At 38.4% G+C, this 12616-nt stretch overlaps 1 protein-coding gene and 1 pseudogene across 1 annotated transcript; both read left to right on the top strand.

Annotated features, from left to right (window-relative positions):
• The first annotated feature begins 3000 nt into the window (after nt 1–3000).
• Nucleotides 3001–5962, top strand: LOC127755197 (MEIOTIC F-BOX protein MOF-like). The gene is made up of 4 exons (XM_052280856.1): nt 3001–3946; nt 4166–4327; nt 4407–4560; nt 5778–5962. Exons 1-4 carry the CDS (start codon nt 3017–3019, stop codon nt 5792–5794), a joined length of 1263 nt encoding a protein of 420 aa, XP_052136816.1. The 5' UTR covers nt 3001–3016; the 3' UTR covers nt 5795–5962.
• A 2420-nt stretch (nt 5963–8382) lies between these two features.
• LOC127755210 (MEIOTIC F-BOX protein MOF-like) lies at nt 8383–12226 on the top strand (annotated as a pseudogene).
• Nucleotides 12227–12616: the final 390 nt, after the last annotated feature.

Here is a 12616-nt window from a genome sequence, read left to right as displayed (position 1 = left end):
GATTAAATATGATATCCCGCACTTTGATTATATGGATGAATATATGTGTTGAGTATTATAAAAATGATGGATATATATATATGTTAAAAGTATTGTAAAAATAATGTGAAGGAAGATGATTGGATGTTGATTTGTAAAATTCAATGAATTATAGATGATGTTGTATGCTTGTATAGGTTTTCCAAGTAATTATTGCTAGTGGATGATCAGGTGGCATGTTTGCATGCTGAGCTTTAGAATTAGTGGGTTAAACTTTATAGCAAGAGATTCGGAGCATCGATTTTTTTTTTTCACAACATATAAGTTATATTTCATTGACAACATTTAACCATGTGATTTATTTAGTTATTCTAGCAAAGTGGTTGTGCGTTAAAGGAGGAAAAAAAATCTAAAATTATGATAGAATTTAGAGGATTATTTTTTCATGATTTGAGCTTAACATTTTCATGATCCGAAATAACTCTTAGTGTAATTTGAGGTGTAAAAATAACTTAGTGTCTATGTAGTTCCAAATTAATGCTCTAATCCGAAATTGATGTGCAAATCATAAACTTTGCATTTCTTTCCCTCAAACAGCCAGCATAAGGAAAAAGAAGTCCAATAACTCCCAACCAAGTTATTTTTAAAGTAAATTTTACTTTGGATCACTTTTTGTTACTGATGTTTTGCTTTGGACCACCCTTTAACTAATGTTTTCACTTTGGACCGGGTATCTTTACCTTTGTAGCACTTTGGATCACCCTCAATTCTTTTATTCATTTACATCCAACTTGTTATCGAAGAAATAATCTTACGTAGTTACGAGAGTTTATTGACGAGTAGTAGCCAACATACTCAAGATCATTTATATGCATGAGAAGATAATCGGGTGGTTCAAAGTACAACAAAGACAACATTACCCAGTCCAAAACAAAAACATTAGTTAAAGAACAGAAACATCAGTTAAAAGGTGGTTCAAAGTGAAATATTGGTAATAAAAGTGTGGCCCAAAGTGGAATTTACTCTTCTTTTAAGAGAGAATGTCATTTGGTAGCTTTATTATTCGAACAGCATAGTTATATTGTTAACTAAAGTGCTTAGAATAAAGTCGGGAGGGACCCAATACAAAAGTCTTTTCTACTAAAAGCTATGTTGGCCAGTTCATGAGCAACTTTGTTTGCTTCCCTATTAAGATGTTAAATAGAAATGCTATAAAATCTCTCCAGAGTAGATTACTTCTTCGTTTATATCAGCCGTCATCGTTGTCGAAAATACTCCATTGGAACATGGTATTACAGCATGCATGCAATCGGACTGAATAACAAACCTATTGATTCCCAAGCTTTGGGCCAACAGTAAGCCATCTCTCAAAGTATATGCCTCCGCCATTGGTGCGTCGAGAATATATGGTAGATTTACGCCGCCACTACACACGATCCATATGCCTTTCTAGGTCTCGTGCTTTCGCTTCTCGAATCCACGTGAAAACCTACTTCAACATTAATTAATGGCGTCATATATTTTGAAATGGAGGGTGTACAAGGCTTGTTGCAAGGTGAACTCAAAGTCTCAAACTATGGATGAAAACGGTCGGAAAATGTCTTAACCATTTCCATAACCATATTTTTTTCTCAAAAATTTAATCAAAAACAACAAAGCCAGAAATGAAAAACGGTATCGAAAATATCAAAAATGGGGAATGGGACCTATACTGGTGGAAACATGTCAGTATGGTTGAAAACATATATCACCTCTGTCCCAGAATATAATTACTTATAGGGTTGGACATAGTTATTAAGAAAGTATGTTGAGTTGAATGGGAGAAGGTTTTGATTGTATGAAAAGTAGAGGTAGGTAGAAAATTGAATGGTGGAAGGTTACGATTGGTTGGGAAGAAAATATTGGTGGAAAAATTGTCATATGCTGAGACAAATTCTGAAGGCTACAGTTGTTATATTTTGAGATGGATGGTGTAATACATATCGAAAATATTAAACCGTAAAACCATAATATTTAACTTTGCATAACTATATAATATAACGAAATAAATTCAAGGTTACACTATGTGAATTACAAAGTATCTTCCTTTTTAACTTTGTACACAAGTTAGGAAGTTGATTGAGTTGGTGATGAGCCTCTAAACTACGAGTTCATAAATATTAACGTATTTAGAAATACGGTAATTATAATTTTATTGTAAGGCCCTGTCTAGTTCTAGGGGTGAAAAGTTTTGGCGTGTCACATCGGATATATGAACACACATTTGAAGTATTAAACGTAGTCTAGTAACAAAACAAATTATAGATTCCACCTGTAAACTGCAAGACGAATTTATTAAGCTTAATTAATCCGCCATTAGCAAATGTTTATTGTAGCACCATATTATCAAATCATGACGCAATTAGGCTTAAAAGATTCGTCTCGCAATTTACACACAATCTGTGTAATTAGTTTTCTTTTTTTCTATATTTAATCCTCCATGCATGTGTCCAAACATTCGATGTGATAGGGTGAAAAGTTTTTGCGTGGGAACTAACGAGGGCGGATAAAATTCGAAAACGATCTGTAAAATCAATTTTTTCCACTTTCATAATTATTGTTGTCGCTAACCATTTTCATATTGCTCAGTATATAAAAAATCTGAAACGAGCATATATAATATCGGTCAGAAATTTCCGCGACCAATTTCATCCCTTTTATATCTCCAACTACAGCAATCGGGGGATGCATAGCAGCTTAGACAAGTGTAGAATATCACAACGGACGTTTCGATCGCCTTCGCCGCCGCCTCTATCCCCGAAAACCCTAACCTGATTCATACCTCGCCGCCTCGCCCGCCGCACCGCCCCCTGCTTCGCCGTCGGCCTCGGCGCGCGAGCTCAAGCCGTTCCGGGGAGGCGGAGGCGGAGGTGATCCGGTGAGTGCGCCGTCGTTCTCGACCTCTCTCCCGTAACTTCTCTTGCATTGCGTCGTACTGTACTGAACCTGTTTCTTGCATGCGCTCGCAGTGCAGCGCGCACGCCGCCTGTTCGACGGAATGCCTCCGGCGAAGAGGGGCCGGAGGATGGTGGACCAGGACGGCGGCGGAGGCGGAGACCGCGTCGGCGCGCTCCCGGACGAGGTGCTCCACCACATGCTGTCGTTCCTGCCGGTGCGGGACGCCGTGCAGACGTGCGTGCTCGCCCACCGCTGGCGCGACCTCTGGAAGTCCGCCACGGGGCTGAGGATTGGGAGCGACGAGGAAGACACGGCGCGCGTGCGGGAGATCAGGGAGTTCGTCGACCACCTCCTGCTCCTCCGCGGGTGCGCGCCTCTCGACATGTGCGAGCTCAAGTTCTGGTTTGACAGCGACGAGGACGACGAGGAGGAGGACGAGGAGAGCAAGAACGATGCCCGCCGGGTGAATCTCTGGATCCGGAGTGCTGTTGCCTCCAAGGTTCGTAATCTCGTGCTCAACAACATCTGCAGTGGAAGCTTTGAGCTGGATGATTTGCCTCTTGTCTCTCGCCACCTGACGAGGCTAGAGCTCTTTAACCTCGAGCTAACCAACAGATTCTGCAACTTCTCGAGCTGCCCGGCGCTGGAACATGTAAAGATTGCCAACTCCACCGTATCATGTCCCAGGATTATCTCATCATCCACCGGGTCACTACTACGTTTGATCATCACTCGATGCTCTTTCGTTGTCGGTACTAGCTTCCGCACTAAAATCTGTGTCCCCAGTCTTGTTTCACTGCAGCTGGACAGCAATTCGAAGACTCCTCTACTTGAGAGTATGCCATCGTTAGCGGAGGCAACTGTCAGAGTCACCGCTGGATGTTCTGACGTTTGTGGAAATGCTGATTCTGGGTATTGTGGTTTTGAGGATTGCAAGTACTGTTATCCCATCGATGACAACAGAAACTGTGTGCTTCTGAATGGTTTATCAGAAGCTAAGAATTTGGCATTGACAGCTGAATGCAAAACGGTATGCTTAAATTCTTGCTTTTAACATTAACTCCTGTATATGTTATAGAGCCATTAATTCTTGTGTTCATCTGTTGGTACCATCTGTATCTACTGCTGGACATTTACAAAGGAGCTAAATCTCAAACAGCATTTTGATCTCATATAGAATGCGAATGATTGAGTTGTACATTGCATTCTGTGTGACATTAGTTGATCTTTTGTCCTGTGTTTTGTTTAGTTTATTTTCAAAAGGGACTTGCAATGGTGCCCTACATTTAGCAAGCTGAAGACTTTATTGCTAAATGACCACTGGTGTGTGGCCCCTGACTTCCATGCATTAAGCTGCATTCTCAAACACTCACCGGTTCTCGAGAAGCTTACTCTTCATCTTTTTTCCAAGGTATATATATTCTCTCAACAGATTAAAAGTTGTTATACGCTATTGATTGACCTTAGTATAATGTCCTTGTTTTCTTCAGGGACCTGAACATAAAGTAGAATTGAATGGGAGTTTTGGTTTGATGGACAGACCAACTGGAATATCAGAGCGCCTTAACATAGTGGAAGTCAAATGCAAAGTGGTCGATGAGAATGTTTCCAAAGTTCTGAAGTTCCTGTGTGCATGTAACATACGTAAGCTAACTAACTGTTCTAATGCTTAATTTTAGTTTATCTAAAATTTGTCTTCAACTCTGTGTGGATGAAAGCAGCAATTATTTTGTGTCTATCAGAAAAAATAAATAAAATAGGACTAAATAAATTGTGAAATGAATACACCGCACTTATTTGGTGGGTACATAGCACGAACAAAATCTAAGCCATTTTGTTTGCAGGTAGTATCCACAAATGCATGGAGAGGGTTATTTCATTAAACAGATCAGTTCCATACACAGTATGGCAAGATGTTGATGTGTTTAATAATTCTGGATATTGGACTTATTAGTTTTCTATCAATGAATAACTGCATTGAATAGGTGTTACAAAAAGTTAGCTTTCTAGCTAAAATAATTTACAAATGCTTGATTGCATTGGAAGAAGTAGAAAATCATCAACTGCACAAATCCTCTAGGGGAAAATGAATGAATGAATCCAATTTTCCGTTGGTCGTAATGCAGCACATCTTTGTTGAAATGACGTTTGCATCATCCATTTCTCTTTTTCATAAAGCTAACTGCATGCATTTGAATCGCCAATGAAGCACTTCTCCAGTACATTATTTTCTCATTACTTAGTCACCCCTGTTTAGACATAGATTTTTCCTTTAGCTTTTTCTTGGTTCTTTTATCTATGAAAGCAAACCTTCAGCTGATTGTTTTTAGTGAAACTTCATATTCCCCTTTGATGACAAACCATTAGTTGTCATGGGCTTTGGAATTGTAGCAAGGACAGTACTAATAGAGTAACAACAAAATTAGAAAGAAGATTGCTTTAATTAATAATTAGAGATATGGTTTCTTAGGAAAGTAGCATCTTCGTTGTTGTAGCAGGAAGACCCTCCATATAAAATACCCATGTACCCCATTATTAATTAAGCATATAAAGAATCACAAAACTAGGTCTATCTTAATCAAAAGATCTCCCAGCCACCAGGATTAGCCCTTGCAGATGAAACTATCTTGCCAATCCTGGACTTTGAACCCTCTATCCATGAATTAACGTCCATAACATTTTTTTTCACCTCGCATCACATAAATAACATATTAATCAGATTTAGCTGCCCGGCGGACAAGTGAAATTTATACTCATCAGAATCTGTTTCATATTTCATCTGTCAACTAAACTGCACATTGAAAACTTCTCTATATGAGAACTGATTCTGAACTTTGTGTGCCTTTCCTTCTCTTTTACAGGATTCAGTTTTCTGTAGGGGTGGATAAATTTGGATTGTCGACCAGTCTACTATCTCTTAATTATATATATATTTAGAGTGGAGGGGGTTAAGTTTGATGCAACAAAGTTGCTATGTCTCAGCTATATGTATTTTTTTCTTTCATTTGCAGTTATTGCTGACAATTTCTTTGAGTCAGAGTGGACAATATCACTTTTCTACAGCTCTAGATCATCTAGTTGTTCCTTGTTTATCATGCCTTGCTGTTTCAGATGTAAACCTCTGTTGTGTGCGGATTTGATCAGTTATCTGAAATTCTTAATAGACTAGTGTGTCTTCAGCATATCTTGATCAGCTTAATTGGCTCGCCTATTGTTACACTTGCATTCCGCTCAAACTTAGGGCACGTTATGGACCAACTGCCAAGGAAGGAAATGCAACTACTTCCTCCGTTTCACAATGTAAGTCATTCTAGCATTTTCCACATTCATATTAATGTTAATGAATCTAGACATATATATATTTATATAGATTCATTAACATCAATATGAATATGAGAAATACTAAAATGACTTACATTATAAAATGGAGGGAGTAGAACCTTAGCTAGGTTTGTACAAAAGCTATTTAAGGCATACTATTTGCTTTTGTGGTAAACTTTGTGGCAGTATTGTTTTGTACAATACATACTAACAGAAATGATATGTTTGAATATTTGAACCAGAGTTTGTAAAAAATATCGGAGATAAGTGTGCTTAAGGAAGAAAGATAAATAATCTAGTGGTGTACAACATGTATGGTGATCAAGATAAACCATATCAAACTAAAATCATACGAAAGAAAGCATTCTTGAATTGCAACTCTTCTTTGGTTAAACAAGATGACCAACACATGATTCCGGTAAACAAATTAAGAAAGAGGCCAACCTTGCAGTAATAAACTTAACCTAAACAAATGCATCTTAAGTTATTTGAATGATATTTACTCTACTTGAAACTTATAAATTCTCAACTACTCATAAATGACAGACATTTCTGACAAGCTAGCTTTCTTTGAACAAGATGTTGCTTGACCGAAATTGGAGGTCACTGGGGCAATGCTAGCTAATGGCCGTAACCTATAAGCAAGCTACTCCATACAATATCAGCCGTTATTTTATACTGGAATTTGAAATGTCATTTTGGCGTTTGAAATTGAAGTTTTCAGTCAACTGATGTTAACTGCTTCCTTCGATATTTTTGTATGTTTGTTAGACCCCTTCAATGGTTCCATTTGTAGTGTTCAACATTGTCTATAATCATTTGCATATATGTGTGCGCCTTGGTCCCGAGATATTTTTTTAAGAAAAACATGGTACAAATGTAGACGCTCACAACATGCACACTCACAACCCTATAAACACCTCTAAAAGATTGGGCCGGAGACAACTTGAGATTGACAAAGTCATCACGAATGTCTCGTTGTTGAACACTTTATCTATAACCATTTGCATATATGTATGTGCACAGTCTAGGCATTGTCTTTAAGAAACACAGTATAAATATAAACGCTTACAACATGCGCATACACGCACACCCAATTCTATGAACACCTCCGAAAAATTAAGCTGCGCATATCTTAAGATTGATAAAGCCATTATGGGCGTCTCGTTGTTAATGGATATGTCACCTACGCTCACTTCGTGGTCTCGAGAAATTTTCGGATAAACAAATCAAGACAAGTATTCCATTAACACTCGGACAAACAAAATAAAAAATATATTTGTACTGTGCATTACTATTCTCGCATATTTTTTTATTCAAATGCACACTATATTTAGCCTTGTACTAATTTCGTGCATACACTTGTGGCACATAATTTATATTATTATAATTCTAAAATTTTATATAATTATCTGAGTAGGTAATGGTAATGCCATCATGGGGTGCATACCAAATGCATGTAAAAGATTCAGTTGATTCTAATGGATGTTGAATAGTACAATCAGTTGCTGGCTCTAAATTTAGACATGTCACCTGTATATATCTTAACTGATAACTTTTACAATATATAATAGAATTTACTGTCTCCTATATTATGTAGAAAATTTATTTTATTATATGATGGGTCCCAACTTCCTCTCTTATTTTTTTTCTCTATTAGGTACCCCTCCATCGTACGAGATAATTTGATACAACCAAATACAACAAATCTGAATAAGCAACACACACATTGATTTGTATTATAGCTCACGAGAAAGTCTGTAACTCAGGAGACCCATCTTGCTTTGAAGATTGTGCCGGAGAGTTTATATAAATCTCACGCTGTAACTTAGGAGACCCACCTTGTCCCCGACATTTTTTTCTCTCTCTCTAAATCTCTCTTCTAGCTCATCTGAAGTCTGATGTGGCGTTTCATGGAGCCTAATGAACATGGTTATTGTACCTGCTCTTACATATTTATATATCTAAATTCTCATCTAAATTCAGAGAATACAGTTATAGAATTAAAAAAAAAGTAAATTAGAAACCAGAAACTAAAAGGCTTTTTTTTTTAGGAAAAAAAAAAAACAACAGCTACTCCTCGGCTACTTACCCCGTTACTAGAATTACCTCGCCACCTCCATCTCCAAAGGCCCAAAACACCTCTCCCCCCACCCCCGCGCGTCGCCGTCGCCCACGCCGGCGAGCCGCGGCACGCAAGCTCAAACCATTTCCGGGGAGGTGAGGCGGCGTTGTTCCGGTGAGCTAGTGCGCATCTCTCTCCTGCGTCATCTGCAGCTGAACCGTATCTCTCCTGCGCCAGTGAGCGCCCGCGCGCCCACAGCCTGTTTGACGGAATGCCTCCAGCGAAGAGGTCCAAGAAGGACCAGGCCGGCGGCGAAGACCGCATCGGCGCGCTCCCGGAAGAGATCCTCCACCACATGCTGTCGTTCCTGCCGGCGCGGGACGCCGTGCAGACGTGCGTGCTCGCTGGCCGCTGGCGCCACCTCTGGAAGTCGGCCACAGGCCTGAGGATTGGGGGCGAGAGTGAGGATTGGGTTTGGTGGCGAGTGGAAGAGAAGCCGCGTGTGCGAGACATTAGGGAGTTCGTGGACCACCTCCTCCTCCTCCGCGGATGCGAGCCTCTCGACATGTGCGAGCTCAGGTTCTGGTCTGACTACTACGACGACGACGACGAGACCCGCCGGGTAAATCTCTGGATCCGGCATGCTGTTGCCTCGCAGGTCTGGCATCTCGTGGTCAGTAACATTGCCGGTGGAGTCTTTGAATTGGACGACCTGCCTCTTGTCTCCCGCCACCTGACGAGGCTAGAGCTCTTTAAACTCGACCTAACAGACAGATTCTGTAACTTCTCAAGCTGCTCGGCGCTGAAACATCTGAATATTACCGACTCCATGATATCATGCCCCATGATTAGCTCATTTGCCGGGTCACTGCAACATTTGAGCATCAGTCACTGCTCTTTTGGGGCCGTTAGGAATTTCGCACTCGGATTTGTGTCCCAAGTCTTGTTTCACTGCAGCTGGATGACTATTGGTGCATGACTCCTCTGCTTGAGATCATGCCATCATTGGTGGAGGCAACCATCACGGTCAACTCTGGATGTTCCGACTTTTGTAGAAATGATGGCTCTGGTTATTGTGGTTTTGAGGATTGTAACTACTGTTACCCTATAAATGATGACAGAAGCTGTGTTCTTCTGAAAGGTTTATCAGAAGCAAAGAATTTGGCATTGGTAGCTCATTGCAGAACGGTATGATTACACACTTGTTTTGTCCCCAACTCCTTTACGTAGTACGTATTATAGTCCCATTGTTCTGTTGGTAGTTTCTATATCCACTGCTGTACACTTACAAAGGTGCTCAAAGTCTCAAACAAAAATTCTCATATGCAATGCCACTAACTGGATTATACATAGTATTCGGTGTAATATTAGTTGATCTTTTGCATGTCCTGTTTTCTGTCTAGTTTATTTTCAACAGGGACTTGAAATGGTGCCCTACATTTAGCAAGCTGAAGACTTTATTGCTAAATGACCACTGGTGTGTGGCTCCTGAGTTCCACGCATTAAGCTGCATTCTCAAACACTCGCCAGTTCTTGAGAAGCTCACTCTTCATCTTTTCTCCTGGGTATGTATTCTCTTAACAGATTAAAGTTGTTATACACTATTGATTGAGCTTGGTATAATGCCCTTGTTTTCTTCAGGGACCTGGACATAAAGTGGAAATGAATGGGAGTTTTGGTATGATGGACAGACCAGCTGAAATACCGGAGCACCTTAATATAGTGGAAGTCAAATGCGAAGAGGTCAATGAGAATGTCTCCAAAGTTCTGAAATTCCTGTGTGCATTTAACTTACGTAAGCTAACTAAGAACTGCTCTTACACTTTCGGTTTATCTAAAAAAATGTCTTCACCTTTATGTGTTTGAATGAAAGCAGCAATTTCTTGTGTCTATCCGGAAAATGATATAGTACAGTAGGACTACAAGATAATTTGGTGGGTCACGGGTATAAACTGGCTGGTAGTATCCACAAATGCATGGATAGGGTTATTTAGTATAACAGGGTTGCATATATAGTATATGCCAAGATGTTGATTTGTTTAATAGTTCTGGATATTGTACTCCTGATTAGTTCTCACCTAAAGAACGACTGCATTGAATACGTGTTACAAAAGGTTGGCTTTGGAATTAATAAAATTTACAAAATAGCTGGTACATGGGCATTTCCATTTTTACATGTTCATGTTTTAAGTAAAAATACAATTACACACCAAGAGTGCAAAATCTCAGCTAGTTACATCTTGGTGGTTACAAATCCTTGATTGCAACGGAAGAAGTAGCAAATCATCAACTGCACACCTTGTAGGGGAAATTTAATGAATGCTTGACCGATTTTCCATTGGTCGTTCTATGCAGCAATTCGATAAAACAATATGCCTCACATTTATTAAAGAATTGTTATGGTTGCACACCTTTGTTGAAATGAATTTTGCATCATCTGGTTGTTTTTTGATACAAGCTAACTGTATGCATTTGCATTGCCAATGAATAACATCTCCAGTACATTATTTTCACAGTACTCACTCAGTCACCCCTTTCTGTTAGGAGTTTTTTACACATGTATATTTTTCCTTTAGCTTTTTCTTGGTTCTTCTTTTATCCTTGCACGCAAACCTTTAGCTGATTGTGTTTTATTGAAACTTCACATTCCCATTGATGACAAAAACATCAGTTGTTATGGGCATTGGAATTGTAGCATGACCAATACAACACACGGTAACAACTAACAATATGATTAGAAAATAATTGGTTTAATTAATAATTACAGATATTATTTCTTAGGAAAGTAGTATGTGCAATGTTGTAGCAGGAAGACCCTCCCCCATGTACCCCATTATTAATTAAGCAATAAAGGATCTCGTAGCCATCAGGATTGTAAAATTAATTGTATAGGATTGTAAAATTAGATCTAGCTTATTAAAAGATCTCGTAGCCATTAGGACAAGGCCGATGTGGATGAGAGCTATCTTGTCTTTATCCTTGACTTTGGACCCTTGCTCCATCCATGATAATTGATGTCCATAACATTTTGTCATTTCATGTTGCATAAGTAACATATCGATGAGATTAAGCTGTATGGTGGGCAAGCAAAAATTTATACTGATCAAAATCTGTTCCATAAAGTTTATTTGTCAACTTACTGAACACTGGAGTACTTCTCTAGATAATACTTGATTTTGAACTCAATGTGCCTTTCCTTTTCTTTTACAGGATTCAGTTTTTAGAAGGGGTGGACAAATTTTGGACTGTCGACAGATTTACTATCTCTGGATTATTTATAAATTGTAATGGAGGGATTAAGTTTGATGTTACAAAGTTGCCATGCCTCGTCCATATGTTCCTTTTTTTAATGAACCGGCCGAAGACGGAGCCTTAAAAACAGCATATACATGTCCTAAAAAAGGAAGAGTTGTACAAAGAAAGTTAAGTTATAAGCTCAGATAGACACTTTGCCCCTGTAAGGGCCACACTCCTCCTCTTTGATTTTCCCCAAGTAAATTTGAACCCATATACTTTAAGTTCATGTTGCATAGTTTTGACGTGTTACACAACCATATGCATTATGGTTCAATAGTTTCACAAAGCCACACCATGAAACAATTTTTTTGTTATATATTATACATATAAATTCTAGACTTTTATATCTTGTTTGATCCATTGTATAAATGTTGTAGACATCTAAGTTAATTAGTTTTCATTGTGCTCGAATGTTAAGTTAAATTAGTCAACGATGTGGTTTCATGAAATATTAAGACCGTAATACCTAAGTTATGTGCCACATGCCAAAACTAATTTGGTTCTAGGAAATTTACTATTTCCCCAGCTAGGCTAAGCCCTAGATGAAAATAGATGACAGCTAGATTTTTTTTTTCTCTTACTGGATGCTATATTTAGGCTGAGTTCGTATATGAGTTTAGATTTTGCTACTCCCTAATTTGCCGTGAGCACAATTCTCAAACTGCTAAACAATGTATTTATTTTTTTTTAAAAAAAATCTATGTAGAAGTTTTTTTTAAAAATCAAATAAACTAACTTTTTAATTTATAATAATTATTACTTAATTAATTATATACTAATGATCTATCTCGTTTTCTAAGCTGCCATCAGTGATAGTCAAAATGCTCTTCTGAATTAAGTGTTAGTATTGTAGTCCTTTTTTAAAAAAAAAAATCAAGAACATGTTTGGTTTGTACCAAATTTTGGTAGTGTCGAATCCTTGACAAGTTTTGACCGTATCAAATTTATTAGTATGTAATTTAAACTAGTATGACAAAAATTGATACCAAACAAAACATTCATTTGGTACTACTCTAT

The sequence above is a fragment of the Oryza glaberrima genome, chromosome 11 (genome assembly GCF_000147395.1).
Source record: "Oryza glaberrima chromosome 11, OglaRS2, whole genome shotgun sequence".
Taxonomy (NCBI): domain Eukaryota; kingdom Viridiplantae; phylum Streptophyta; class Magnoliopsida; order Poales; family Poaceae; genus Oryza; species Oryza glaberrima.
Note: the sequence above shows the minus strand (reverse complement) of the source record. Positions and strands in the feature narration are given on the sequence as shown.